Source organism: Diadema antillarum, unplaced genomic scaffold (genome assembly GCF_040938485.1).
Source record: "Diadema antillarum isolate AM-2024a unplaced genomic scaffold, OU_Dant_1.0 scf00000014, whole genome shotgun sequence".
NCBI classification, from domain to species: Eukaryota; Metazoa; Echinodermata; class Echinoidea; order Diadematoida; family Diadematidae; genus Diadema; species Diadema antillarum.
The window spans coordinates 2,377,042-2,403,648 of record NW_027270903.1 but is presented as its reverse complement, the minus strand read 5'-3'; the positions used below and the strand labels follow the sequence as shown (position 1 = coordinate 2,403,648).

The 26,607-nt window shown below is 39.4% G+C and overlaps 1 protein-coding gene across 1 annotated transcript; it reads left to right on the top strand.

Moving 5' to 3' along the window:
• Positions 1-26,330, top strand: LOC139722787 (H(+)/Cl(-) exchange transporter 4-like). The gene is made up of 19 exons (XM_071634079.1): positions 1-98; positions 9,548-9,768; positions 10,503-10,703; positions 11,545-11,852; positions 12,362-12,568; positions 13,719-13,799; positions 15,719-15,901; positions 16,448-16,537; positions 17,302-17,426; positions 18,751-18,895; positions 19,662-19,747; positions 20,301-20,419; positions 21,552-21,666; positions 22,529-22,624; positions 22,958-23,016; positions 23,904-24,011; positions 24,559-24,683; positions 25,525-25,619; positions 26,240-26,330. Exons 1-19 carry the CDS (start codon positions 22-24, stop codon positions 26,328-26,330), a joined length of 2,532 nt encoding a protein of 843 aa, XP_071490180.1. The 5' UTR covers positions 1-21.
• Positions 26,331-26,607: the final 277 nt, after the last annotated feature.

The following is a 26,607-nucleotide window of genomic DNA, read 5'->3' as shown; positions in this document are numbered from 1 at the left end:
GAAAGTCGGTGACAGGATCAAATGAGTGCCTTTTACCATAAAAGTCACTACGTATTGAAAAGAATATCAAATCCAAGATCAGTTCCTTCAACAGACTGGTGAGTTTAATTACGTTCTCGCTAGTGTGGTGAATTGCGTCATAGTAGTCAGTATAGTCCCATGCATAAAGAAATGTGTAAGGTAAATTTTACTGAGTCTTATGCACTTGTCAATTGTAGTGTTGTAGTCCCGGCCCATGGGTACCCGGGGATGGCCGGGACTTGCAACCAAGTTGGGCGGGGAATTCAGCATTTTTTTCGCCCGGGTGGGTCGGGAATAGACCGGGCTTTGTAGGGGGAAATTCACTTAATTTGCCCCGGTGGGCCGGGGGATGTACCGGGGTGTTGTCGGGGGAAATTCAATTTATTTGCCCCGGTGGGTCGGGAATGGACCGGGCTTTGTCGGGGGAGATTCACTCATTTTGCCCCGGTGGGCGGGGAATAAACCGGGGTTTGTCGGGGGAAATTCGCTCCAACCAAATGGCAGGCATTTGGGGTGGGAATTTTGGCCGGGATTGAGCCAGATTTTGCTTGAGAGTTGACCATGACTTGTACCATTTCCAGTACGGTAATGTGACCATAAATTATTTCGCTTGACTAGCAATTCCCCGCTATTGAGGACTCGGTAACATTGCCCAAAGTCACGTTTAACGCATGAATCACGTAAGAAAATAGAGCCTAGCGCGAAACATGCGCGATTTGTGCATTTCATGCATTTTTCTGACGTGGAACCTTCGCTCGTATTGTCCGCGGATGTGCGCCGGATCTGCGCTTTACGCGATTCCATGCGGGCTCGGTCACACTGCCCAAAAGTTGCGTAATCGCATAAATCACGTAAGAAATTTGGTTTTGCGTGCTTGTCCGTCAAGAATTTGACCATTTTCGCTGATTTACGCATTGAAAAATCACCGATGAATTGCGCAAGAATTACGGAAAGATCACGCAAAAATATAGCGCCACAATCATACGTGAGTTGTTAGTGATACATTAGTGATTTATCGATCAGCATTTCGTAATTTATACATGCGCTTATTTGCGTGTTCTGTTAGAGATACATAGGCCTACGCCAATATTTTTTTTTAGTGATTTTCAGTGATACGTAGGTGTTACAAGCGCGAAACATGCGTCATTATTCATGTCTGCTACTAGTAATCGTCAGCGGACAGTCGTTGGTGAACGCGATAGCGGCAACATTTTCGCGAACAATCGCTGATATTCCACGCATATTTCGCGCATTGTTCACGTAGGCACCACGCAAACTACGCAAAAATTACGTAAAACAGTGCAATAATGCGTAAAGTTTTACGCGAAGCCGAGTTTTGAGCTCCTCAAAACCCGGAATTGCGTAAACTACGAAGGTTCCACGTTGTAGACAAACTCATGAAATGCGCATGTATCGCGTAAATAAGGCTCGAATTTCTTACGTGATTCATGCGTTTACGCGACTTTTGGGCAGTGTGACAGGTCCTCAAAGGCCAGGTTTTTGAGCAGCTCAAAACTCGGCTTCGCGTAAAACCAAAAGTTCTAGGCAGTATTGCGCTGTTTTACGTAATTTTTGCGTAGTTTGCGTTGTCCTTACGCGAAAAACGCGCGAAATATGCTTGGAATATCAGTGATCGTTTGCAAAAATGTTGCCGCTATCACGTTCATGTGCGAATCATGCGTGATTCATGCGCAATTCATTGTGATAAATTTTCCGTGGACCTCAGTCGTCGTGCACAACCACGAATTCGCCCTATTTGGGGCCTTTATTGCTTGCCTATGCGCTGAAAGTGCGTGGTTTAGTGATTTTTGAGTGATATTTCCGTAGTTCTTGCGCAATTCATCGGTGATTTTTATCGCGTAAATAAGCGAAAATTCTCGACGGTTAAGCACGCACAACCAAATTTCTTGCGTGATTCATGCAAACTTACGCGACTTTTGGGCAGTGTGACCGGGCCTTGAGGGTCGGGACTTGACCGGGGATTTCTATGCAAATATGCCCGACTTGTCCGGGACTTGGCCGGGGATTTCTGCACAAATATTGCCCGGACTGTCGGGGAATTGACCGGGGATTTCAACTTCAGTTTTGCCCGGCCTGCCGGGGACTTAGCGGGGGATTTCCGTGAAAATTTTGCCCGACCTGGCCGGGACTTGGCCGGGACTTGGCCGGGTGGTGTAACATCGCAAAGTTGCAAGTGGAATGCAAGTCCCGGCCATCCCCGGGTACCCATGGGCCGGGACTACAATTGACAAGTGCATTACTGAGTTGAGCCAAAGAGAGAAAAGAACGACGAGAGGCAGCGAGACGGGGCCCGGGGCCGCGGCCGGGCGGGGCGAGGCAGGGAAACATGGAATCACATGATGTGTTTTACTTCACGTGATTATTATGGAAGGTTTCCTTGTACGAGGGAGGCGCACCTGCAGTATAGTAAACCTTTACCAGCATCTGCAGTACCCAGTCGGCAGTAGCAGTAGGCCTAACGTTAGGTCAAATCTAAGTGAATAGCGAGCATTATGTAAATTTAATTGTGTACCGGTATAGAATTAGTTCATATTCGTCACTTCGTGTCTATAATTGATTTTCACGTACCAGCTAACGTAAGCTTTAGATGGATGGTAATGTTACCATGCATATGATATGTGCTAGTGCAGCATGCAGTAGTGGCAGTGACCTCAGTGTAGTTTACACTAATTTTTTTTTTTTTTTTTTGTGACAGTGTGCACAGTGACCAGTGGCAGTGCAGTGTACAAAGCCATCACCATACTCTGTCCCTAGATAGCATCACACTGAATGTCATGTAGATCTATTACAATATACTCGAATCACCAATGAGACACATTTAATTGATTTTACTAAACCAACGTTGCACACTGTCACTGGCACTAATCCGATGGTCCCTGACCTGTAAAAATCACTGTTGGACCAGTAACTTTTTCAGGAATGGACCAATATAAAGCATGAAAAAAAAAAGAAAAAACAAAACAAAACTGGGTAACTGGTCTACTGGTCCAACAGACAGGTCAGACTTTGAGATAACTCACAGTGTATGACTGAGTGTATGGCAGCTATCAATAAATGTGAGAAGAAAAAAACCACCACAACCACCACCAAAAAAAAAAAACCAAACGAACAAACAAACAAACAAGGTCCACACCTACTGACTGTTGTGTGAAGTAGGGCTTTGATCATCTGCAGGTTTCCGCATTTGTGAACCAGGTCTTTCTGCAATATGGGAATTAAAAAAAAAGATCCATGTTTAGATGCTTGTGTGTCATTGATCGACCTTTAAAGGGAAATTCCAGTGCTGTTGAAAGTTTACAGTCATAGAAGAAGGAGTAAAATTGCTTAGCAAAACAGTGGAAATTTAGTCAAAATCACATTAAAAAAAAGGAACTTTATGATATAAATGAAGTTTCTCTAATTTTTCAGATAACAGTTCTTGAACAGTCAATTGAAGAGAGGATGTCATCCCCTCACAACTTGCCATTTAATTATATATAGTTTGTACATCAATTTTGGAAATTTCCAATTCTTCATTCATATGCAGTTATGTCCCAATCCCTAATTGTCATATATCTAACTGATCATTATTCTGAAGTTATTCAACAAGGGATGACATCATGTTGATAACAGAAACATTGAATTTCATCATTTCTTAGCACAAGATCAGTGGAAAATTGTGAGGTGATGACATCATAGGCCACATCTCACCTATTTGCATATTCATATCAAAAAGTTATTTTAAAAAAAATTGTTTTGCTGATATTAGTGAAATTGCACAATTTTATAACTTCCCTAATTTCTATCTGATTTTGATCAAATTATCACTTTTATACTTGAAAGATTTTACTCTTTGTTATTAGACAGACTGGAATTCCTCTGTACTCTAATTTGAGTTATTATGCACATGTTCCAGTTGTGTTTGAATAATTAAAAAAAATATAAACAGAAATGAAATTGAACAGTCTTTTTATACTTAGGCCAACAATAGTGTAAATTCCTTCCCTTTTCCAGTACCTATAGCTCAGTTTTTCAATATAGTGATTTTTTTTTTCTCTTGTACCAGTAGGCCTACTTTGTAAATGTAAATATGTCAAAGAAACAAAAACTGTGTTTGATTTATTTCTGTTAAGACTATAAGTGTAATACATGTAAGTGGCCACTTGCACATGCTGGACCTTGCCAGTGGAATCAGTTGCCTCAAGCTACTTGTACCGGGTATCTGTAACATTTTGAATATGGACTTTTTTAAAGTTGCCATCAAGACTCATTTGTTTGTAACCGCTTTCGAGTAGAATTGTACATTACAGCTGTATGTATTTTTTTTAATCGTTGTTTCATTCATTTTCATGTATATGTGTGTGTAATAATTTTTGTTTAATTTCATAATTTATTTTCCTACTGCACCATGAGCACATAAGTCATGTGGAATTGGCGCATTATAATTGCCCATTATTATTATTATTATTATTATTATTATTATTATTATTATTATTATTATTATTATTATTATTATTATTATTATTATTGTTATTATTATTATTATTATTATTATAATGTGTAACAACACTCAGTCTGTTCCCCCTGCATAAACATGGTCTCCTTTTGTACAAATGCAGAGAGTATGAATACCACAGGTGAAGGTTCTGCTTCATATTATCAATTGGCCATGTGGGATTCAATGTAAGTACAGGGGACTCCATGCTAGCAAAGAAAACCAAACCAACATCAACAGCAAAAAACAAAAACAAAAACAAAAAACATTTGGCTTTTCACTATTTCATACTGCATAGAAACTTTCAGAAGTTTGAAAAGTTAAGCAAATTTTTATGATTCTTTCTTGATCTCATTATCATGCATTATTGACACAATTTCTGCTTTGGAAGTTTAATTAAGCTGTCATAGTTTACAAGTGAGGAAGATTTCCCGTGATGAAACTTAGTGTAATTTGCAATGTACCGCAGTCCTACATAACTACCAGAGAAGTCCATGTAAGCAAAGAAAACCAAGCAAAAATTGTATCCTCTGAAGTTTATTTTGTCATAGTTTCAACTAGTAATGGTCAAAGTGTGACATGAAAGAAACATCAAAAGTTGTGAAAAATAGATTGTGAATGTCAAACTGAGAGAGTGTCATATTGAATGCTGTGATTGCAAGAAATATGAAAGTTGAAAATAAAGTTTACATCCACTTTTAGTTGATCTCTGCATTCACATCACGGGCATGAAACCAGTTCATAAAGACTTCCTCATCCTGTAGAATTGTGTGTTTGCACCAAATTCTGTACTTTAAATGCATTCATCACAATAAAGAATGAATAATAATCCACAAATTAAGTGAAAGCAGTACGTACTGTTATATAAATTGAGAGAGAGAGAGAGAAAGAGAGAGAGGGCGATGAATTTAGACATGACTGAAATCATTGTGTTTTTTTGAATCAAACATAAGATAGCTGTATGATCTTTGAAAAGTAAATTTTTCTTCTGCCCCCCACACTATGCCATAACTGCAGTAAGCTCCATAGAGTGGTCAGCAAAACACACATTACATACCATTGCAATATAAACCTATCATTATTCACAAGTACTCGCAACTCAACGGTAAGTAATATCATCACCACACACAAAAAAACACACACAAATGATGTACATTGTATCCTTGGAGCCCTGCAAATTAGAGTTCCTGTATTTCGATAAAATCATTAGCAATTTGTAGTGGATCTCTCTCTTGTATCCATGCTTGATCATGCTTTGTGCACAATTCACCCATGAGCGCAGGTTCATCATTATGCCCAAATTCTTCTGTCTGTAGTTACACCCTAGTTTGGGAAACTTCCATTCACTCTTTTGTTTGAAGCTTATTACATGACCTATCCCATCATCCATTTCTTGTCTTTTTGTGATTGCTACAAATCTGTTGATAAGTTAGTGTACATATCGATCCAAAAATAGCCATGGCATTAAACTTTGTAAAATTCCAGAGCCATTCAATGCATTGTGTATACAAGAACTTTTTGGTGCATTTTACTTTTGTGGGTCTTTAATAGCTCCTTGTGAAATTCAAAAAAAAATCTGGGTGTATGCAGGCCTGGTTTATGTACTTTGTGCTGCTCAATAGTTGTTCTAGCAAAATAAATGCAGTTCGGTCTGAGAAGTATTCAGCCCCAAAATCATAGTAATCATCAAAAGAATTTTTCTCTTAGATTCCCTTTTGCTTAGAATAAAAAAGAAGTGAAAAAATATTTATTTTATACATCACTTCATTGTTCACTGTAAGTGAAATATATTAGATGCCAATCTTTCCTTGAGAAACTAGATTTGTTGTTTGGAAGTTTAATTTCTTAAATCTATTTCCTCATTAAGCAAAGGAATAAGATGCCACATTTTCAGACTTTATTGAAGCGACATTAGATCTAGCTACTTTTTTCATGCTTTTGTTTGGAGTTTAAATAGGAATCCCGGAGAGCATAACCCATGTCAACAACAACAGCAAAACCACCAAAAAGGCCCAATGCTGTATTTGCGTCAATTGTTCAAAAGGGTCTGTATGATAGAATATGGGGAATCTTAGGTTTGGGTTTCACTTGTCCTACAATAACATATCTGTCCAGGTCGAGATCAAGGACAGGAAATGATGTGATGTGTAATGCAATGTGATCAGGTATCACTAAAATGCATTCACAGGAATATCTTTATACATCTTCAGAGCATCATGTAAACTCCATGGACTTCCTGCTTTTCATATGTGTATCCATGGATTGTTCATCCATATGTCAGTAGGTATTGGGTTATTCCAAAGAGATTATACCTATAGAGTAAGTAGTCGCCATACGCGTGCGTACAAATAGTGCGTCCAAAATTGAAGAGGGAGCGCACACTCAGCTCCTGGCACTGGATCTAAGTCTACGTTCAAGTCATATCTTCTCATATCATATCTGGAATGATATGTTATTCTTCATTACACATTTTCATTTTCAGAATCACAATGTGGTTAATTGTTTGAATATTAGTTTCTACGATGGTATCATATTATTTGAACCATTTGGTAGAGTCCAGACTTTTTTGTTGTTTGCAAAATAAAGAGTGGGAACTTGGGTGTAGACTAGACAGTACTTGAGCATTATGACGTTTGTTTCGCGTACATTCCCACTCAAGCCATAAAATCAAACAACCTCAGCACCATTATGACGCTTAAAGATGACCATTGTGACGTCACAATAAAGCAACGCAAGGTCACTGCGCCGAATATTCAAGTCGAGCGCATTAAACAGTGCGCTGCCAGGATCCGTGCAATGGCGGCTCCCACAACGGGAAATGGCAGCTACCTCGCGCGGCTGCCTCCCCACTGGACTACGCCCTCTTGTGTTATAATCTCTTTGGGTTATTCGGGTCCCTTTTTGCTGAATGGTGTGAATAGTTTATAATAGTGATTTTAATAAATTTAGGATGGGCTGATTGTAAGCCATGATAGTAATAAAAAGAAAAAGAAGAAGAATGCTAATGATATCAGGGTTGCCAACCTTCACGGAATTAGTTGTGAGACTCATGCAATTCACCAAATTTTAACTGTCTCAAGCTCTGATGAAGAATTCTCACACTGAACCCCCAAAGCAGGAGTAAAACAAGAAATGTCCCCCAAATCCCTGATAATCCGACCTTTAATTTAAATGCCCAAGCCCAAATCTTTTAGATTTTCCCACAGGCACACTCTTTTTATGCATATGTTGAAATCTTTACTGAAGTATCCACTGGAGTGCACCATTTATGATGTGAAATTGTCAAAACTCCCTCCAGCAGAAAGAGAAGGGGGGGGGGGGGGGGGAGATTCCCCTTCCACACCATCCCCAACATTACAGTGTATGAGCACAAAAGAGTACTGCATGACAAAAGTATGGTTGACAAACTGATAATACCCATGATGCAAAATCCAACCTGAGTCAAAATAAGGCAAAATTGTCTCATTGATTTTCTTCAAAGAGTGCACTGAGTCTTTGGTGTACAATTGCATATGTACGTGTGCACTGTACCCTGATTTTCTTCGAATATCTTTGTTTTATTTGTTTGTTCATTTTTTGTCGAGCCCAACGGAGGTGCGGGGAGACTTAGGGATCGCCTGCGGCGTCTGTCCGTCCGTCATCCCTCCGTCCGTCGTCCGTCCGTTGTCTGTCCGTAATGCTACAAAAACTTCAATAACTCTTTACTCTGCGCTTCAATTACAATCAAACTTCGAGGGAAGAGGGGTCATACAAAGTTTCACATTTTACCATGAAGGTCACCTCAAGGTCAAAGCTCACAGGCAGGGGTCAATGAACTTTAGGGCCCAATGTTAAGTTTTTATGGCGCGTTTCTATTATGGGTCATAACTTTTGATCCATAACTCCATTTGTGACCAAACTTGGATGGTAGATGTCCCTTGTGGAGTGGATGGACACCTCAAGGTCAAAGCTCACAGGCAGGGGTCAATGAACTTTAGGGCCCAATGTTAAGTTTTTATGGCGCGTTTCTATTATGGGTCATAACTTTTGATCCATAACTCCATTTGTAACCAAACTTGGATGGTAGATGTCCCTTGTGGAGTGGATGGTCGCCACAAGGTCAATGGTTACAAGCATGGGTCAACGAACTTTTAGAGCCCAATGGCGCGATTCTATTATGGGTCATAACTTTTGATCCATAGGTCCGTTTGTGACTAAACTTGGATGGCAGATGTCCCTTGGGGAGCGGATGATCACCACAAGGTCAAAGGTCACAAGCATGGGTCAACAAACTTTTAGAGCCCAATGTTAAGTTTTTATGGCGCGTTTCTATTATGGGTCATAACTTTTGATCCATAACTCCATTTGTGACTAAACTTGGATGGTAGATGTCCCTAGGGGAGTGGATGGTCACCACAAGGTCAATGGTCACAAGCATGGGTCAACGAACTTTTAGAGCCCAATGTTAATTTTTTATGGCGCGTTTCTATCATGGGTCATAACTGTTGATCCATAGGTCTGTTTGTGACCAAACTTGGATGGTAGATGTCCCTAGGGGAGTGGATGGTCACCACAAGGTCAAAGGTCACAGGCAGGGGTCAACAAACTTTAAGGACCCAATGTTAAGTTTTTATGGCACGTTTCTTTTTTGCCATAAATTTTTACCCTTTTATATCTCTTTTTATCTGTTATATCTCTCTTTTTTTATCTGTTATATCCCATTCGCGTACAATTTCTTGTACACGAATGGGCGAGACACATTATGGCACTTGTCTTGTTTTTATTAGATATGATTTGTCCTGAAACTGAGAGTATTAACTAACCCAGACTAAGGGTCTGCAACCCATTAGAGTGGTGCATTGTTATTGCGCCAAAGCAAATTACACTGTTAACAGCACGACTGATTCATAGTAACTATTCATCATTCCTACCATGAGAGATTCAGGCATACTTGCAGATTGTTCTGGTACTTTATCTGTGTTCTGGTGAAGACAAGGAGATTTCTATTTTAAAAAACGAGAAGAAGAAATTATCAATGTCGCTTTACTGCAGGTGGCTAGAGCTTGATGACATGGCATCAGAGGACACGACTCGTCTGCTATCTGAACCGGGACCCAGCGGTAGCAGTGCAGAGGGCGATGACACAGTCGGCAGCAGACATCGTTCTGACACCGACGATGAAGAGCTCTTAGACATCAGCGACATGCCTGCAACGCCCTTCTTGCCATCTCCAAACAGAAGCTTTTCATTCGGGAGATCTAACAACAATGGTGGTCAGTGTAAATCAAAAGACATTCCATCAAGATAAAGGTGTCTGTGAAATATTAAAAAGACCATAAAGAATTTCAAATACAGTAAAGAAAATAGAAGGGAAAGTTTTTACCGTCTTAGTTGTAGAAAAATTCATGCAGTGTGCCAGACCTTGAATGCATTGTGATACCATGTTTGTCTGGATCTTGTGGTTCTTTCTGAATGCAACTTGATATTCAACACATATTGTATGTGAAACTGAGTTATTTTCGGTTTCAGATGCAGCCAGATATCGTTTTTTCTTCTGGAGTCTTGTGAAGGAGTACCCACTGAGGATATGTAAGATTGTAGTATTCAGAATGCATCATATAACATGATAGCCTTACATTTTCATGGCAAATGTTTGAAATTAGTGACAGTTCAAGTAAAAACACTTTTTTTAATTGGTGTGCAAATTTGTATCATAGATGACATAGAAAATTTCAGTGTAGACACTTTTAATTTTTGATAGGGAAGACTGCCTTTTACATCTCAAATAGCCTTTTGCAAGATTTTGCAAGATTTCTGTAATGAGATTTCCCTTTAAGGATTTGAAGGTAAGATTCCAGCATTAAAAGTAGATATGATGAATCTACATGCGAAGACACTCATCTTTATTGGAAAGTTAAAGTCATTATTCAAAACCATCCTGCTTTAGTTCCATTTTCTTCATATTTTTGTGTTTTTGTTCTCTTTGTTCTTTCCCCCCCCCCCCCAGATCATGTAGACAGATTCTCAGCCGAAATGAGCCAGTATGATGACTTTCATACCATAGACTGGGTGCGGGACATTGCTCGCTACCGCCAGGAGCGGAAGAACCTGAAGAAGAACCGGAAGGACTCGTGCTGGGACACCTTGAAGGACATGATGTTTAGTGTGTCCGGGTGGACAGTGGTCTTGCTTGTCGGCCTGGCTACAGGTGGGACTAAGGGCACTGCAGAGAGATCTGCAGAATATGTGAAACCGTCAGTGCGTGGTTATGTAGTTGAGTAGTTAGATATGTGTGTGTGTGTGTGTAAGTATGAATTGTGTTTGTGTATGTGTGTGATCCATATCAGACTATCATAGTCACCTTCCATACATTTTAGAATAATTCTTCAAAGCAAAAAGCAGTGGAGCTCAGTGAGTTTATCCTGTTTGCGAAATTTTCTTTATAGACATTAAAAAAACTGGAAAAAATAAGGAAAAGGTAAAAACAGTGGCAGATAGTAAATGTTGTTTAGAGCCGCTGATTTGCAGTAAAGATATCTTTGCAGGGGAGCAGAAAATTGAAAAAGATAAATATGAATTCAAAGTTTGAGTACCTTTTCTCTGTAATCGTGAATTAGCTGCCAAAAAACGAAGACATATCCTATATACCTTTGTAGAAAAATTTGTTATAAGATAGATGGAGTTCTTCTTCTTCTTCTTGTATACTGTCCAACACCCCTTAGTAGGGTCCAACCAGACAGGGGGTGCGCTGGTGTTGTATTGCACGGAGAGAGAGATGTGTGGGGTCTAGTTGCTTTGCTCCTGGATGTACTGTAGGATTGCTGCTTTGAAGGAGTCTTTGTTTGTGATGTTGGAGACTGTCGATAGGAGTGTGTTCCAGTCTGTAATTGTTCTTGGGATGAACATGGAGGTGTTGTTTATAAATCAAAGAAAATCATTCCTTAGACTCCCACAGACTACATGCTTTGGGTATAAAGTGAATACTTCAGTTTGAAGCAATGCCCTAAATATATGCATGTCATCGTCATGACCTCTGTTAACCTCACCAGGTGCCTTTGCTGGCATCGTTGACATCGGGACAAGCTGGATGAGTGACCTCAAGGTGGGCGTCTGCCGGGATGCCTTCTGGCTGAACAAGGAGGAGTGCTGCTGGATCCGCAATACCTCCATGTTCGACTCCAACGACTGCCCGGCCTGGATGACGTGGTCGTCGGTCGTCGGCCACGCAGCCTCGGACACGGTCGCGTATGTCCTCAACTATCTGGCGTACGTCCTGTGGGCCGTGGGTTTAGCCTCAACCACGGTGCTTCTGGTGCGGGTGTATGCTCCCTATGCATGTGGGTCTGGCATTCCAGAGGTGGGTGCACTGCACAGGGGTGTTGTGTATTTTATGTTCAATTTTAGACCAAATTTGTTCACCCTCAAATTATTTTCATATTTTTCAGGATTTTTTTATAAGGCATGCAGTGATTTTTAGAGACTTATTCGCAAAGCAATAAGTTTATACTTTCAAAAGAATCTGATGCCCCTGGCTAAAATGGAGAAGGCAATTTTAGCATGCAAGAAGCCATTTATCAAAATGATGACTTATCAAAGACCGATTGAAATGTGATTCATTGGCCCATAAAAAAAAAAAAAAGTGAAACATTATCTTTAAAGTACTGCAGACAGAATTGAAGATGAATTTATTGGTATGTGACTACTCTGGCACCATTAAGTTGTCTTGATATGTACAAATACATTCATTGATATCCCTTTAAGTGCCAGGCACCAGGTTCCATGCTTCTTTTAAAGCTTCTTTTCTCACTTGCAATTTTACACTGTCAGGTAGCTTGACCAGACTTAATTTGACAATGGTCATTTCAGATCAAGACCATTCTCAGTGGGTTCATCATGAGGGGCTACCTGGGCAAGTGGACACTGCTGATCAAGACGCTGACCATGATGATGGCCGTCGGGGCCGGCCTGAGCCTGGGCAAGGAGGGGCCCCTGGTCCACGTGGCTTGCTGCTGTGGCAATGTCTTCACCTACTTCTTCCCAAAATACTACAGGAACGAGGCCAAGAAAAGAGAGGTGGGCATGACTGAAGTCCACGTTATACCCCTTTTAGTAACTCTCTGGCTCGGGCCAGACCCAAGCTAAGTCATGAAATTTTGAGTTTTTGAATGGGTTGGGCCAAGGTGGCCCATGCCAGGCTCAGGCTATTTTGGCGCTGCTGTAAGCTAGCACCAGGTGTGGGCCAAGTGCGGGCCTAGCGCAGATCAAAGAGTTTATGAATGATAGCAGTGCCAGGCTCAAGCCAAAATTTTGTACACAGTCAAAGGTCACAATTACATGGTCGTGCCTCTGCTGGAGCGCGCATTCAGTTACCATGGTAGTTATCCCTTATGTGGCCAAGTTCATGAATAGGTCTGTTATAGTTGCTGAACGCAATTTTTGCTGCTTGGCGCGGGACAATTTAACTCCGGCCAGGAGCTGGCCAAAAATACATAAGTTACTGGAAGGGGTATTATTCACCGTTTACTGTAAGAACCGTGCCATATTATATATTTCATGAGTATAAGCACACCCTCGCACATTATAATATTGTGTGAATCAGGACTTGGTAGACAATTTCATGAGTTGACAAGTTGAGACTGAGAACCGCAGTTAGAAACATTAAAAAGTATGATTTCTTTTTGAGAGACAAATTGGTGATTTTCCTCCAAGGTGACAACATGATGCATTAGATTTATGTCAATAGAGGCTCAGAAGGTAGGTCATTGATAGGGAATGATTCATTCATATGCTATCTTTTTAAAAATGAAACAAATTAGGAGACATGGACTTATCGTGATATTTAGAAGTAATTCAGTCATGATAGGTAGAGCATTACATTGCAGAAGAGATGCGAAGGGTAGCTGTGTTTCTAGTGATACTCTTCAATGAGAAGTGCTGATTTATGAATTTGTATTCTTTCTGTTACTGATTTGTTTGAAGGCTACTTTTGTAACATCTACTTCTTTTATGATCATACGGTTGTTTTCGTCTTTCATGTCCTTCTTAATTTTATATTTTGTATTTCCGGGGTTAACGTTTCATAAGACTTTAAAGTTCTTTTTGTTGATCCCATTCACATGAAACAAGTTTTTCTAAGTTTGTAGTTGTATGTGTCTTTGTATTTTTATGTATTTTATGATGAATGAAAATAAACTGAACTAGACTGAACCGATTTTGATTTCAGGTCCTGTCTGCAGCGGCAGCAGCAGGGGTGTCCGTTGCCTTTGGGGCTCCCATTGGTGGCGTGTTGTTCAGTCTGGAAGAGGTGAGTACACACAACTTTCACATAGCATTCAATTTCCAACAGGTATGATATTTTATCAAGCTGTGCGAAAGTGTGAATATACTCTCAGATTAGACAAAGCTCTTATATGGATATCCTTTAAAGGTTTTTGATCCTCTGATTTAAAATTCACACTTGGCACACACTTTTGTCAGTATATGCTTTGGTTGACACTCCATTTACTATGCTATGTTATTGCATAGTTTATCATATGATTTCGTACAAAAAAAGAGAGACTTTATCAAGATACCATAGCCCCCTGAGGCCGTTATCTGAGCCAAGCAAATTGCTCACTTATGATGGTCTCCTCCACCTGTATCATAAAAGTACAAAATATAATTGTGTGTACACATGATACCATTTGTTTCTTTAGGGACTCTTATTAATCACTTATATTTTCATGAGAAGATTATTGTTGATTCATCACAAGATTCATTTGTACAAGTGGAGAAATAAAAAACAAACTGAAACTGAGCCGAAACCTAACCAGTGTATTCTCACTAGTGTCAAGGACCTCTTCCAGAGGGCCCTATCATAACTATTGTCCCCTGCATTGGCAGATACCTACTCTTACAGCTAGGTCAAGACATTGGGCCGAATGCATAAAACAAGCAAAAGCACAAGCTCGTCTAGCAACAGGTCTAGCTCAAGCAATTGCTTAAATCCATATGCATAACATTTTGCTTGTGCTTATACCTTTTGCTTGTCCCGCACAAGCAATTGCTTGCATTTTCAACAAAAGGGATGTCACGCGTGTGCGAACACAAGAACAAAGGCGAGTGTGACAGCATTTATTTGAAAGGGCATGTGTGTGCGGAAACATTTCCTGACATAGCAGAAGAGCTATGAAATAACACTCATAAATGCACACACAGATGCACACATTCATCTATACACACACACACTTACTGGCTGATTCCCATCACTGCTTATAGTAGCCCGGATCTGCCAGATCGCACGTGGAGAGAGGTCTCCTTGCTCTCCACCGAAGTCAGACATCCTACCTGTTTTTCATCACATTTTGGGTGCTAACCATTGGACATTCCCGTTGTTGAAACGAAAAAGTTTCTTACACTACTTCGGAGTAATTTCTTGTAGATTTATACCACTCCTGCACAAGTGTGGTCTTTCTTTTATGAATATGAAAATGGTACTTAAAAGGGAACGTCCCAGTTAAGCAAAAGCTCAAGCTCATTTTACAGAGCTTGGAAAATCGTAAGCAATTGCTAGCAAGAACAAGCAAAAGTATGTTTTATGCATACGTTTTAAGTAAATGCTTGGTCTTTAAGCAATTGCTTGTGGGCAGCAAGCAATTGCATTTGCTTGCTAGCAAAAGCTTCTGCTCGCAAGCACTTGCTTGTTTTTATGCATACGGATTCGAGTAAAAGGCTAGCACAAGCAATTGCTAGCATTTATGCATCCGGCCCATTGCTGGTCAAACATCTTGACCAAGAATATATGCACTAGGCATGATTTGAAGCTAGGATTTCTTGTGGAAAAAAAAAATACAGTTCTACACCATATTCTAGTTGGCTTTAGTTAACAGAGTAGATCAAGCAGAGTAGTGTACATGTTTCATGAAAGTTACACATAGAATAGCAAAGTTTAGACTTTTATAGTTTTGCATTTTTTCAATTGAGAAAAGAGGGATCATATTGATAACAAAAACCACACATGCAAATTTGATGTTGAGATGATATTGTGGTTTTAATAAAGTCTTCAATTAATTTGCACACATATATTCATTGAATTTCCTTATTTGACAAGCCTGACAATGCATGTGACACTGTTGTATGACAAAAAAAAAACAACAACAACAACAAAACAAAACAACCACACACACACACACACACACACACACACACTGACATGATAATTTCATTTTATTTTTCACCCCTTAGGTCAGTTACTACTTCCCCCTGAAGACACTGTGGCGGTCGTTCTTCTGTGCCCTGGTGGCAGCCTTTGTGCTGCGCAGCATGAACCCATTCGGGACTGAGCACCTGGTCATGTTCTACGTGGAGTACGACCTTCCATGGTCACTCTATGAGCTCTTCTTCTTCATCATTCTGGGAATATTTGGGGTGAGCATTCTCACTCTCATATACACACTGTACACATGATGTACACATGCACATACTGTAAAAGTGAACATTTTTGTGGTGTGGAAATTTTTGTGGATTTCGCGCAAGCGGAAGCTAGTGTGAAAATAAAAGCACACAAATATTTTTGCATATCATATGTTCCAGTAGTTAATGTCCTGATTCCGTGAAGTTAAAAACACTCAATATTCTTCTTACCCTGCGGAGTGCAAGAAATTACTCACACGAAAATATCCACTTTTACAGTATAAACAGGATTCAACTTTTTTTATCTTGTCCATTCATTGCCCTTTGGAACCCGTATGTAATACATTGGTCAGATTGAGAGAAAAGAATACATGTTCTTTCTCATGAATTTTGATGTCAAGATCATGGATTGATATGTTTTAACTTATAATTGATGGCGTGCGTGTTTGCTTTTATTCTGGATTTTTCTCTCAGTACCATATGAACAAAAGTTTTCATTATTTTGCCACCTTGTTAGATCAGATCAGAAGCATATTTCTGTATATATATTTTTTTTTACAGGGTCTGTATGGTGCTTTCTTCAATAAACTGAATCTGAAATGGTGCAAATTCAGAAAGACTTCCAGACTCAAAAAATACCCAGTGACAGAGGTGAGTCCACCACATTTAAAGTCAGTAAAGACACCAATTTGTTTGTTTCATTTCCATTTGAGAAGATGGCTGGATAGCCCATATTCAGCTGCAATAGTTGGGCTTCCATGGGGTCCAGTTGGATGTAAGGCGGGACCACTTCATCGGGTTAAACACCCTGCTCTTTGCGATGAATAAATGAAGTGGGTTTTTTTTATGTACATGAGTTGCGACTCTCTCACACATGGGACCTGGATTTTATGTCCTATTCAAGGGACAGAGTGTTTTGCCTCTTGTTAGAGGGGACAGTGTGATTATACACAACATTGCTCAAAAGGACCCGGGAATCGAACCGTGGTCCTTAGGATTGTGAGGCAGACACGCTACCAACTTAGCTAACTCACCGCCCATGTGTGAGTGAGATATGATCATGTATTCAGTTGATATAGTGACCGTAGACATGTGGTCATGTTTGTGTTGCATAGAAATTATAATTATATGTTACTTCATCTCTTGTAGCAAGCTATAGTCATCAATCACATGTGTACTCATAATGAATGAGTGGCATGCTAAACCATTCGTTGCATAGAAACTGACGGTACTGGTGAAAGTAACTATGAAAACTTATCGCATAGAAACTATACTATGAGTTTATATTACTTATCAAATCACTCTGCTAGTCTGTGTAACAGCCTTTTTCTGAGTGGTTCTCATTATAGATGTTGTGGACACTGTTGTAGAGTGGAAAATATTCTCTACTATGTGTATGTGTGTTTACCCATTAGGTGATTGTGCTAGCCTTCGTCACAGCCGTTCTCAGTTTTCCAAACCAGTACACCAGGATGAACACCAGCAAGTTAATTTCCCTGCTCTTCTCTGAATGTGGGCCGGAAGATGACGACCTTCTGTGGTAAGACAAAAGATATTTGTATACAGGACATTCTCCAAATTTGTTCATCATTCTTTGCTTAATTCTATATAAATTCTATATTGATTAAAAAAGCACTGTTTCAATGCATTCTTGCACATTTTCCCTATGTTAATATGATACACAGGGATAGACCACAAAGGGGAACCTAAGTTAGTGCTTGTCCTTACTTCACATTTTTCTTCATTCCTTTTAGGTTTCGTGCGCATTTTTCCTCCTCTGCTCATGTACATCTGTAGTAACAGCATATCACAGTTTAAGTATGACTTTTACTGTATATTTCTTTTGTGAGATTATTTGAAAATTATTTTTGTGCTTATAACGTATTTTGTGTTACCACAATGTATGTTACCACAATGTATTATTCATCTTTGAGGAATATGAAAATAATCTAAACTGAAACTGAAACATTTGTACAATGTTTGTTTATTACTCCATTTGTCCCGTTTGCTCAATGATTTCTTTTTTAACTTCTAATCATGAACATCTTGAACATATTATAGGAGATGTCATGGTGCTTTAAATGAATTGAAATTTAAGAAATCTTGGTCAATGAAATGACACACAGCTATTTGCAAACACAGTCATGCCGTAAACATTGACAGCAGGGTGGGGGAATATAATGTGAAGAGAATGTGTTATTCTAGAAACTGCTTTTATTTTCCTGAAAAATCTAGTTCCAGTTTACAGAGACAGAGCATTGTTTGGCTATGTGATGAAAACTTTACAAGAAATTGAATCAATGTGGGTGAAGACATGCCTGTTAGCTTTTCTCAAAGTTTTGTGAAATTTGAGTCACAATTCAACGTATTATCATGATATATCCTACAGTTGAACCTCTCTTATCCGGCCTCCCTTTATCCGAATCTCTCTATTATACGGACGCAATCTCGCCGTGATTTTTTTAAAATAATTACGGGAGGAAAGGGGGATTCCCAACTCCTTGAGAACTCCTATACAAACACACATGAATTACATATTACTTCCAACATGATTAACATACATTACATCAAATTTCCATCCAAATTGCTTACCTTCAGACATTTTAACATCCCCAAACATCCCCAAATGTAACAATGAAAAGGTTGCAGTATACACATTACTACATGTGTATGTATGTACATGTATAAAGCATTGAGTCTCCCGTATCCGGCCAATTCCCTTATCCGGATGAGCCCCGGTCCCGACTTGTCCGGATACGAGAGGTTCAACTGTAATAGGGAAAAGTTGTGCCAATGATCAGTATGTGTGTTTGCTTGGATTTACTCTGCTCCAAACTTAATATATCATTGTCATTTGTCAACAGTGATTACAGGAGAAACTACACCCGCATTGACCAGTCCGTCTACCCGACAGCCGAGGCAGGGTCGGGGGTCTTCACAGCCCTCTGGCTGCTAGCAATAGCTTTTGCCTTTAAAGCCATAATCACCATCTTCACATTTGGCATCAAGGTAGGTCAGCACATGATGATAGGTCATCATGGTGAAAACAGAGTGTGACTTTAAGTATCTTCTGCCTCATGCACCAGGATCCTTTTGACTCTTGATTTTTGTTGCAGCAGAATGCTGTACGATCTAATGTATACTTTTAGGCACCAGCCCCGACTGGAACGATCAGCGAAGATCAGTATGTCTCATGTCTACCACACAAGGCTGTGACTCTAATCTTCTAAAATTTGCTTGCCAGAATCAATTTACTCATGGCTATTATGGATGTGTCAAAACATGATGTCCTCCAAATTTTGTGAGCAGAGTCTTATTGTTCATTGTTTGTTCCAGTAAGAGTCAAATGAGAATCTTTTTGCATTTTTACATCACCTAGGAGCATTTTTCCAAAACCAGTTAGGACTACCAGACAAGCAATAGCATTGTCACATTATTAACCCATTCCATACTGAATTCCGAAATCCCCATAGACTTAATACACAGGCTACCAGGTTCCCACATGGAACGGGTTAAGATGCCCATTGTATAAAATCCTGTAGGATACCCCATCACTTAATTCCTAGACATACAAATAAGCACAAATTTCTAGGTTTTTGTGTCCGGTTTTGCTCAAATATTCACAAATCCAGCATTACCTATCCTGAGTCTAGTGAAATTAAGATTCATGGGAGTGGATGGTGTGGGTTTCAAAAAATTCCCTCTGGGGCAGTTAGCTTGACAACATTTTATTATCGTCATCGACATCATTATCATTTGTTGAATTTGTTGCCAGGTTCCAGCTGGTCTCTTCATTCCCAGCATGGCTGTGGGAGCGATCGTGGGCCGTATTATCGGAGTCCTGGTGGAGCAGATTGCCTTGTGAGTGTAGACCACCTTATGAGGACTTAATACTTTTTCTTGTGGAAACCTGTGGTGTAATAGGGCATAGCCATAGTCAGCAATTCAGCTAGAATGACATATCAAATTGCTCTTTGTGAAGTGAGTACAGCTTTAAAGACAAGTACAAATTAGATGTAAATGTGGCAACTTATGTTAATGATGAGCTGTTTTTGGAATGTTTTTATGAATTTTTGGAGCCATGGCTATGAGTAAGGGGATGACTTCAGAGAATGATGTGATGGGACTTTGGAAGAAATCCCTTGTGAAATTAGGCTATTTTGGTTTTTGGTTGTGATTTAGGAAATATGAAATAATGGTTTGGGGTTTTTTTAACCTGTATTGGGGTTTATTAGAGTGTTTCAAATGCAGTTTAGTGTTGTGCTCCCCCGTGATATGTTTGAGAAAATTAGAAGTAGAAATTTCCATTAGATTTTCATCATTCATTGCGCATGTGTGTAAATGTGTTGACATTAGCAAGTGGACATGGCAACATATTTGTTGTGTTTAACCTTTCGCTGCTCTCACAATGTAGTAAGAATCCTGACTGGATAATCTTTAAAGAATGTAAGTTCATCGGCAAGTGTGTCACCCCTGGACTTTATGCCATGGTGGGAGCGGCTGCTACCTTGGGTGGAGTGACCAGGATGACAGGTATGCCATGCCCTCATTGGTGGAACTATTCCCATGTCAGTAGAAACATGCCCATGACAGTAGAAACACACCCTTATTGGTAGAACCACACCCTTATCAGGTATACCACACCCTTGTTGGTAGAACCGCACCCTTATCAGTAGAACCTCACCCTTGTTGGTAGAGCCACACCCAATGGCTGACCACTGTGAATCCAAACATCAAAGCTAAGACAGAAATCAAAGAAGGTTGACAAGTGTAAGTGTTGATGGGAGGAGAAATGGGGTGAGATGTTTGTGAAAAGAGCATTCTGGGCTACCAAATATTGATCTTTGGATACTTCAGAGATAGCTTAAAGGGGAGACCCCGCCAACAGAAATCCTATACAGAGTCTCAGGCATTATTGATTTTCCTAAATTTATTTCTTTAGATAGTTATGTGGCAGTCCATACAATGGAATGAATGCACACCCTTTTCTTGTTAGATTTGTAGTAATTGAAGGTGTGAACAGTGTAATTGTGCTGGCAATGACTGACAAACTCATAACTGTTGCTCAGTGCTATGGCTTAAACTTACAGGATTAGCTAGTCTAAATGTGAACAATGAACTCTCCACTATAGCATTGACTCAAAGAGGGAACACCAAGCAACATTTCCTGGGCAAACTGTCTTGACTGACTGAATAACTGAACTACTAAATAAATGGTCTAAGTTATGGTACATTTTGCATGGTACTGTCTACAGTAGCTCACCTGAGCCAGAGGGCTTGAGTGAGTTATTGCATTACCTCCCTTGTCCGTTGTCTGTCTTCTGGAACTTTTCCCATTTTCATCTTTGTCAAAACACATGGATAGACTGAAAACAAACTTTGCAAGGATTATCCTTATGGGCAGGGGATACAAAGTTTGTTTGTTTATTCGTTTTGTTTGTATCTTGATAGGATAAAGATGGCCAGCATGCAAAGATTTTCATTCAAAAAAACGCTAGAATATCCACATTGATGGTTTTGCTTTCTTTTCAACTTTTTGGCGAATTATGAATGCAACATGACTGTGGAGAAATGGTGTGTGCTGTGAGTTGCATCCATATTTTCATATGAGACCTGTTTTTATCATTCTCATTTCTTCACTCTTGCTTCCTGGCACTGGCTGAAGTTTCGCTGGTGGTCATCATGTTCGAGCTGACCGGTGGTCTGGTCTACATTGTCCCTCTCATGGTGGCTGTCATGGTCAGTAAGTGGGTGGGAGATGCCTTCAGCAAAGAAGGAATGTATCCTTTGTCCAGCTACCTTTGGGGTGTAATGTCCCAATATATGATATGATGAATGCTCTCTAATTGCACAACCATGTGACATGACTTTTTATAGTTCCTAATCTTTGGATTATCAGTTCTTTACATGGAGACATCATTCTACAAAGTGTAAGATTTGTGCAAACTTATTTTGTGATTTTTTTCCCCCTCATATCTTACAGTTGGTATTGGGTCATGAACAGTTGAGACTTTAACCCGTTGAGGACGGTTTGATTTTGCTACAACACACATTTCCCATAGACACCTGCCCGAGTATACTCAGGACTCGTCCTCAACATGGGTTAAGTGAAAATGGAAGGTGATGGTTCTTGTTGTGAATGGAATATCACTGTCATCCATGTTCACGTGTGACAATCATAGATTAGTCATTATGAGAAAAAAAAAAGTCTCGCATCAAAACTTTAAAAGTAAACATTTGAGGACATTGTTTCAAGTTCTTCGATGATGTGTTGACAACTCCCCATCACTTCACTGTTAAAATTGCACTTGACGCAATACATGAGTTCAACAAGAAATTGAATGTGTGAATATACAAATGACAAGTGTATGTGTTTGTATGCAATCCTTGGCTGCCATCAAAGTTTTCTAAAATCCATGCCAGTTCTTCTTAGTTTTTTATGGGGGGCGACATATGTTCCAAATGCAAGTTCACTATATTTGTTTTGCAAAGAAGTCTGGTACCACATCCACAAAAGAGCATGTCTTCCCGTAATTGGCAATGTCTGTTTATAAGATTGTTTAGCTTGACAGGAAAATGTGTGTTAATGGCAAACATGTGCACCACCTTGTTGGATCCTTGACTTAACGCTGTCACTGCTAGATACGACGGCCACATACACCTCAATGGCTACCCTTTCCTCGACAGCAAGAGAGATTTCATGCACACCTCTCTGGCAGTGGACGTCATGAAACCACAGTAAGTCTCTCCGGGTGCCCAGTTTGAGATGATGTATGGGTGGGACTATAGGAGGGGATGGCATCAATTTTATGTCATGAAACCGCAGTAAGTCTCACTGCGTGCCGCGTACAAGATGATGTATGGGTGGGACTGTTGAGGGGAATTGCATCAAGTTTACATCCAAGCAGTAATTGCAGTGAAAGATGCCATCTCATCGTACTGTCAGTTAGTGACCATGCTGTTTGGAATAATCTATTAAAAAAAAAAAAGAATGACAAAACATATCTTATAATAGATGTTAACACCCAGTCATTTGTTGATGTTTTGTTTTTCTGTCTCATTCTTGTATAGGAGAGGGGATCCCCCTCTGGTTGTCATCACACAGGACACAACGACCGTCGAGGATCTTGGTACGTAGAAACCATCGATTTTGCTTCTCTGACTGAAAACGGGTGTTGTTATTTCCAGTATTTGACCTGGGTTTTTTTGCAAAAGGAAAAGTGAAAGTGTTGACATTTCATTTTGACCTATCATTGGAATTGAAAGCAGAATTGTGGGTCATCTGGGTTTTTTTCTGATGAAATTTCTTGTCGAAATGACGTTTGCACCTTGAAGATAAGTCTAATCTACAGAGTTATGTATTGATAGAATGGGGCATTGAAAATATCGCCCATTATTTTTAATTGTAGAACCCTCTCACATTTTGCCAATGATAGGACTGAGGATCTACTGACTGTTGAAGTATGTTGTTGATATGACACTTTTCATGCAAAAAAAAAATTATGATCATTCATTTAAAAAAAAACAGAAAAGGAAAATATGAGTATATTTAGAAAGAACTTAAGTTTTCACTGACAAGCAGGGAGACATTTTGACATTCTGAAGAGACCATTCTATTAGACCACTTTAATATCTGTAGCTAAAATGTAGATGTATTTCACCTATGGTTGTAAATATGACATGATGTAGCTTTCAATTTAACTGCAGTACACAGGTGAAAGTGTTATTTCAAAATGGAAGTTATTTATCTTTTTAAAAGAAGTAGTTATATAAAAAAAGAAGGAATGGAAGAGAGGGTTATTCCATACAAGTTAGCAACAACAACAAAATCTGAAGTATGTTCTGACTTCAGGCAAAGTGAAAGGCTGTGACATTTAGACTCCATATGTTTGCACTTGTGACGGGCTGTGTTTGTAGTGACAGTAATGAGATGCTCATGTATTAGTAATTGTTCGATTATCAGAAGAGTTTTTATTATACTGTTTCTGTTTTTCCTCCACTGCTTCTGGTGCTTCAGAAATCTTGACCGTAGACAGTCCCTTCAACGCGTACCCTGTCATCGTATCCAAGGAGTCGCAGAGACTGGTGGGATTGGTCTACCGGAGGGAACTGATATACGCTCTTAGTAAGTGACTAGTTTGTTGTTACATTGACATACAGGTGACTCCTGCTATAGCAAAGTCCTCAGGACCAGCAGTTTTCTTTTATTTTGTTGGAATTTTGTAGATATCCAAATAGAGAGATATATGATATATAAAGACAACATGATTTTGGAACCTGAATTCTTACTTCATCGTAATGAAATTTCGTTATAACTATGCTCATTGAAACAGGTGCACCCGGTATTTCTTTCATTCTGTTTATTCAATGCTGTTTTTACTTATTACACACAACTCTGTATTTTCTCAGAATTAGTGGCACCTCAGCTCTGTAGAAATGTCTCGTATTAAAGTGTTCAGTGATTTTGTTGTTGTTAACAAGAGTAAATATAATCTTCCCTTTGCTGATTTTTTCATGCAAGAAGTTTTTGGATCCTGACCAGTGCATGAAGTGTGAGCTTTCTCCAATCTTTCTATCTTTGCAGTGAGCTAGTTAGCTCATACAGTTGATACTGTGCATGTAAAGGATAGATCTATTTTATTCTCTCTGTCACACTTTTGTCCTCATTACAGAACGAGCAAGGAAAAAGGGTGAAGGCGTGGTCAGCCAGTCAACAGTGTACTTCACAAACTCTATGCCAAAGTTCACAACACCAGACAGACCCGCCGGTGTGAAGATGACTCATATTCTAAGTCAGGTAAGAATGTCTTGCAGCACCTGTAGGTACTGATGACAGGGATTCAGCTGCTGGTCCAAGTGCCAAATACGATTCATGAAACTAAACTCTGCTCAACACCTCAGGGTTCTTTTCTCTTGGAAACTGGTGGAGGACTCTCTCTTCCTTCTTCTTTTTCTTCAACTTCTTCTTCTTCTTCTGATGATGATGATGGTGATGATGATGATTATTATTTTATATTATTATTATTATTATCATTATTATTATTATTAGTAGTAGTAGTAGTAGTAGTAGTAGTAGTAGTAGTAGTAGTAGTATCATTGTTATTATTATTATTATTATTATTATTATCATTATTATCATTATTATCATTATTATTATTATTATTATTATTATTATTATTATTATTATTATTATTATTATTATTATTATTATTATTATTATTATCATTGTTATTATTATTATCATTATTGTAATGATGATTTTGTTGAAGAATATGATTATGATAATCATTAATATTACTGTTATCATCATTGTTTTCCTCTCCCTTCTCATCTTCCCCCTCTTTCCTCTTCCAATAAAAAAAAAAAGAGTTGAACACAAGATCCCGCATCAGTAGCATGAAGATATACTTCATGGCGATAAGCAAGTTTATCACCAAATGCAGTGATTGCCATAATATAGAAAATAAGTGAACTTATGGTCTCCCTTTCTAACCATGAAAGAAACTTCTTGCAGTACTGATGACTGAAATTTAAAAAAAAAAAAGATCTTGCTCATGATACAAATGTTCAGTGTCCATGATATACTTGTTATTTACGAATTTACATGAACATTTCTTTTCTTGTTCATCATGTTCCAGTGTCCTACGCAAGTGACAGACCAAACACCGATGAGTACTGTGGTGGACATGTTTCGGAAGCTGGGACTGCGGCAGACGCTAGTGACTCACAATGGGTATGTTTTGCATCAGATCTTAAAGGAAACTCCATTTTTGATTGTTATTTCTGGAACCATGCGCTTATGAAATATATTTCATAGTATAATTCTGTTAGTCATTTTTTGTTTTGTACCAGGCATTCAGAATTGTGCAATTTTCATTATCTTTGATTCTCATGTGTTGAAAAGTGCAAATTGCAAATAAAAGTGTCTGTTACACATGTGTAAGATCAAGTAATACTGCTTATGGACCAACAGCAAAACACCAGCAACCCCCCCCCCCCCCCCCCCTTGAGGTGCTGATTGCTCACCCTGTTGCTCCTTAAGCACTAGGTGTAGAATGAAAACTTATGTGGGCAGTTGATACTGGGTGTTTTGATGAAGAAATAATTAGAATTAAGGAGAAATTGGAGTCACATCTCCTGGGACAGGACAGAATGGTGACACGTAAAGAATGAGAAGGTACATTTCTTTAGTGCAGCTACTATATGTATACTCTGCTGTGCTGCAATAGAAGACTCCTTTTTGCTGAATATTTTGTGTGTGTCATTATGTGTATTCAATATGGTTAAAGATAAAAAACACACGAACAACAAAATGATGAATTAAACTCCAAATGTCTGCTCTTCCCATGACAGGAGACTCCTAGGCATCATCACCAAGAAGGACATCCTGAGACACATCGCTGCCCTGGATGATCAGGATCCACTCTCTGTCATGTTCCACTAGCCCCCAAGAGAGCACCCCTACACCGCCTCCACCCACCTGCACTGCCCCCACTCACCCACACCATCGCCCTTAAAGCTGGCAGCCAAAGAGTGCATCCCTCCTGCATGTGGTGGGTGAGATGAACCAGTGAGGCAGTTTATAGCCGCAACATGTACCGCTGTCTGTTGTCATCACAGTAGGACTTTGATACAAATGTATTTAACCACTGCCTGTAACCTGTGCTGCAGTACTATCTTGCATACCCTTGGTGGCTTGAATTAGAGTGATGTCACAATGG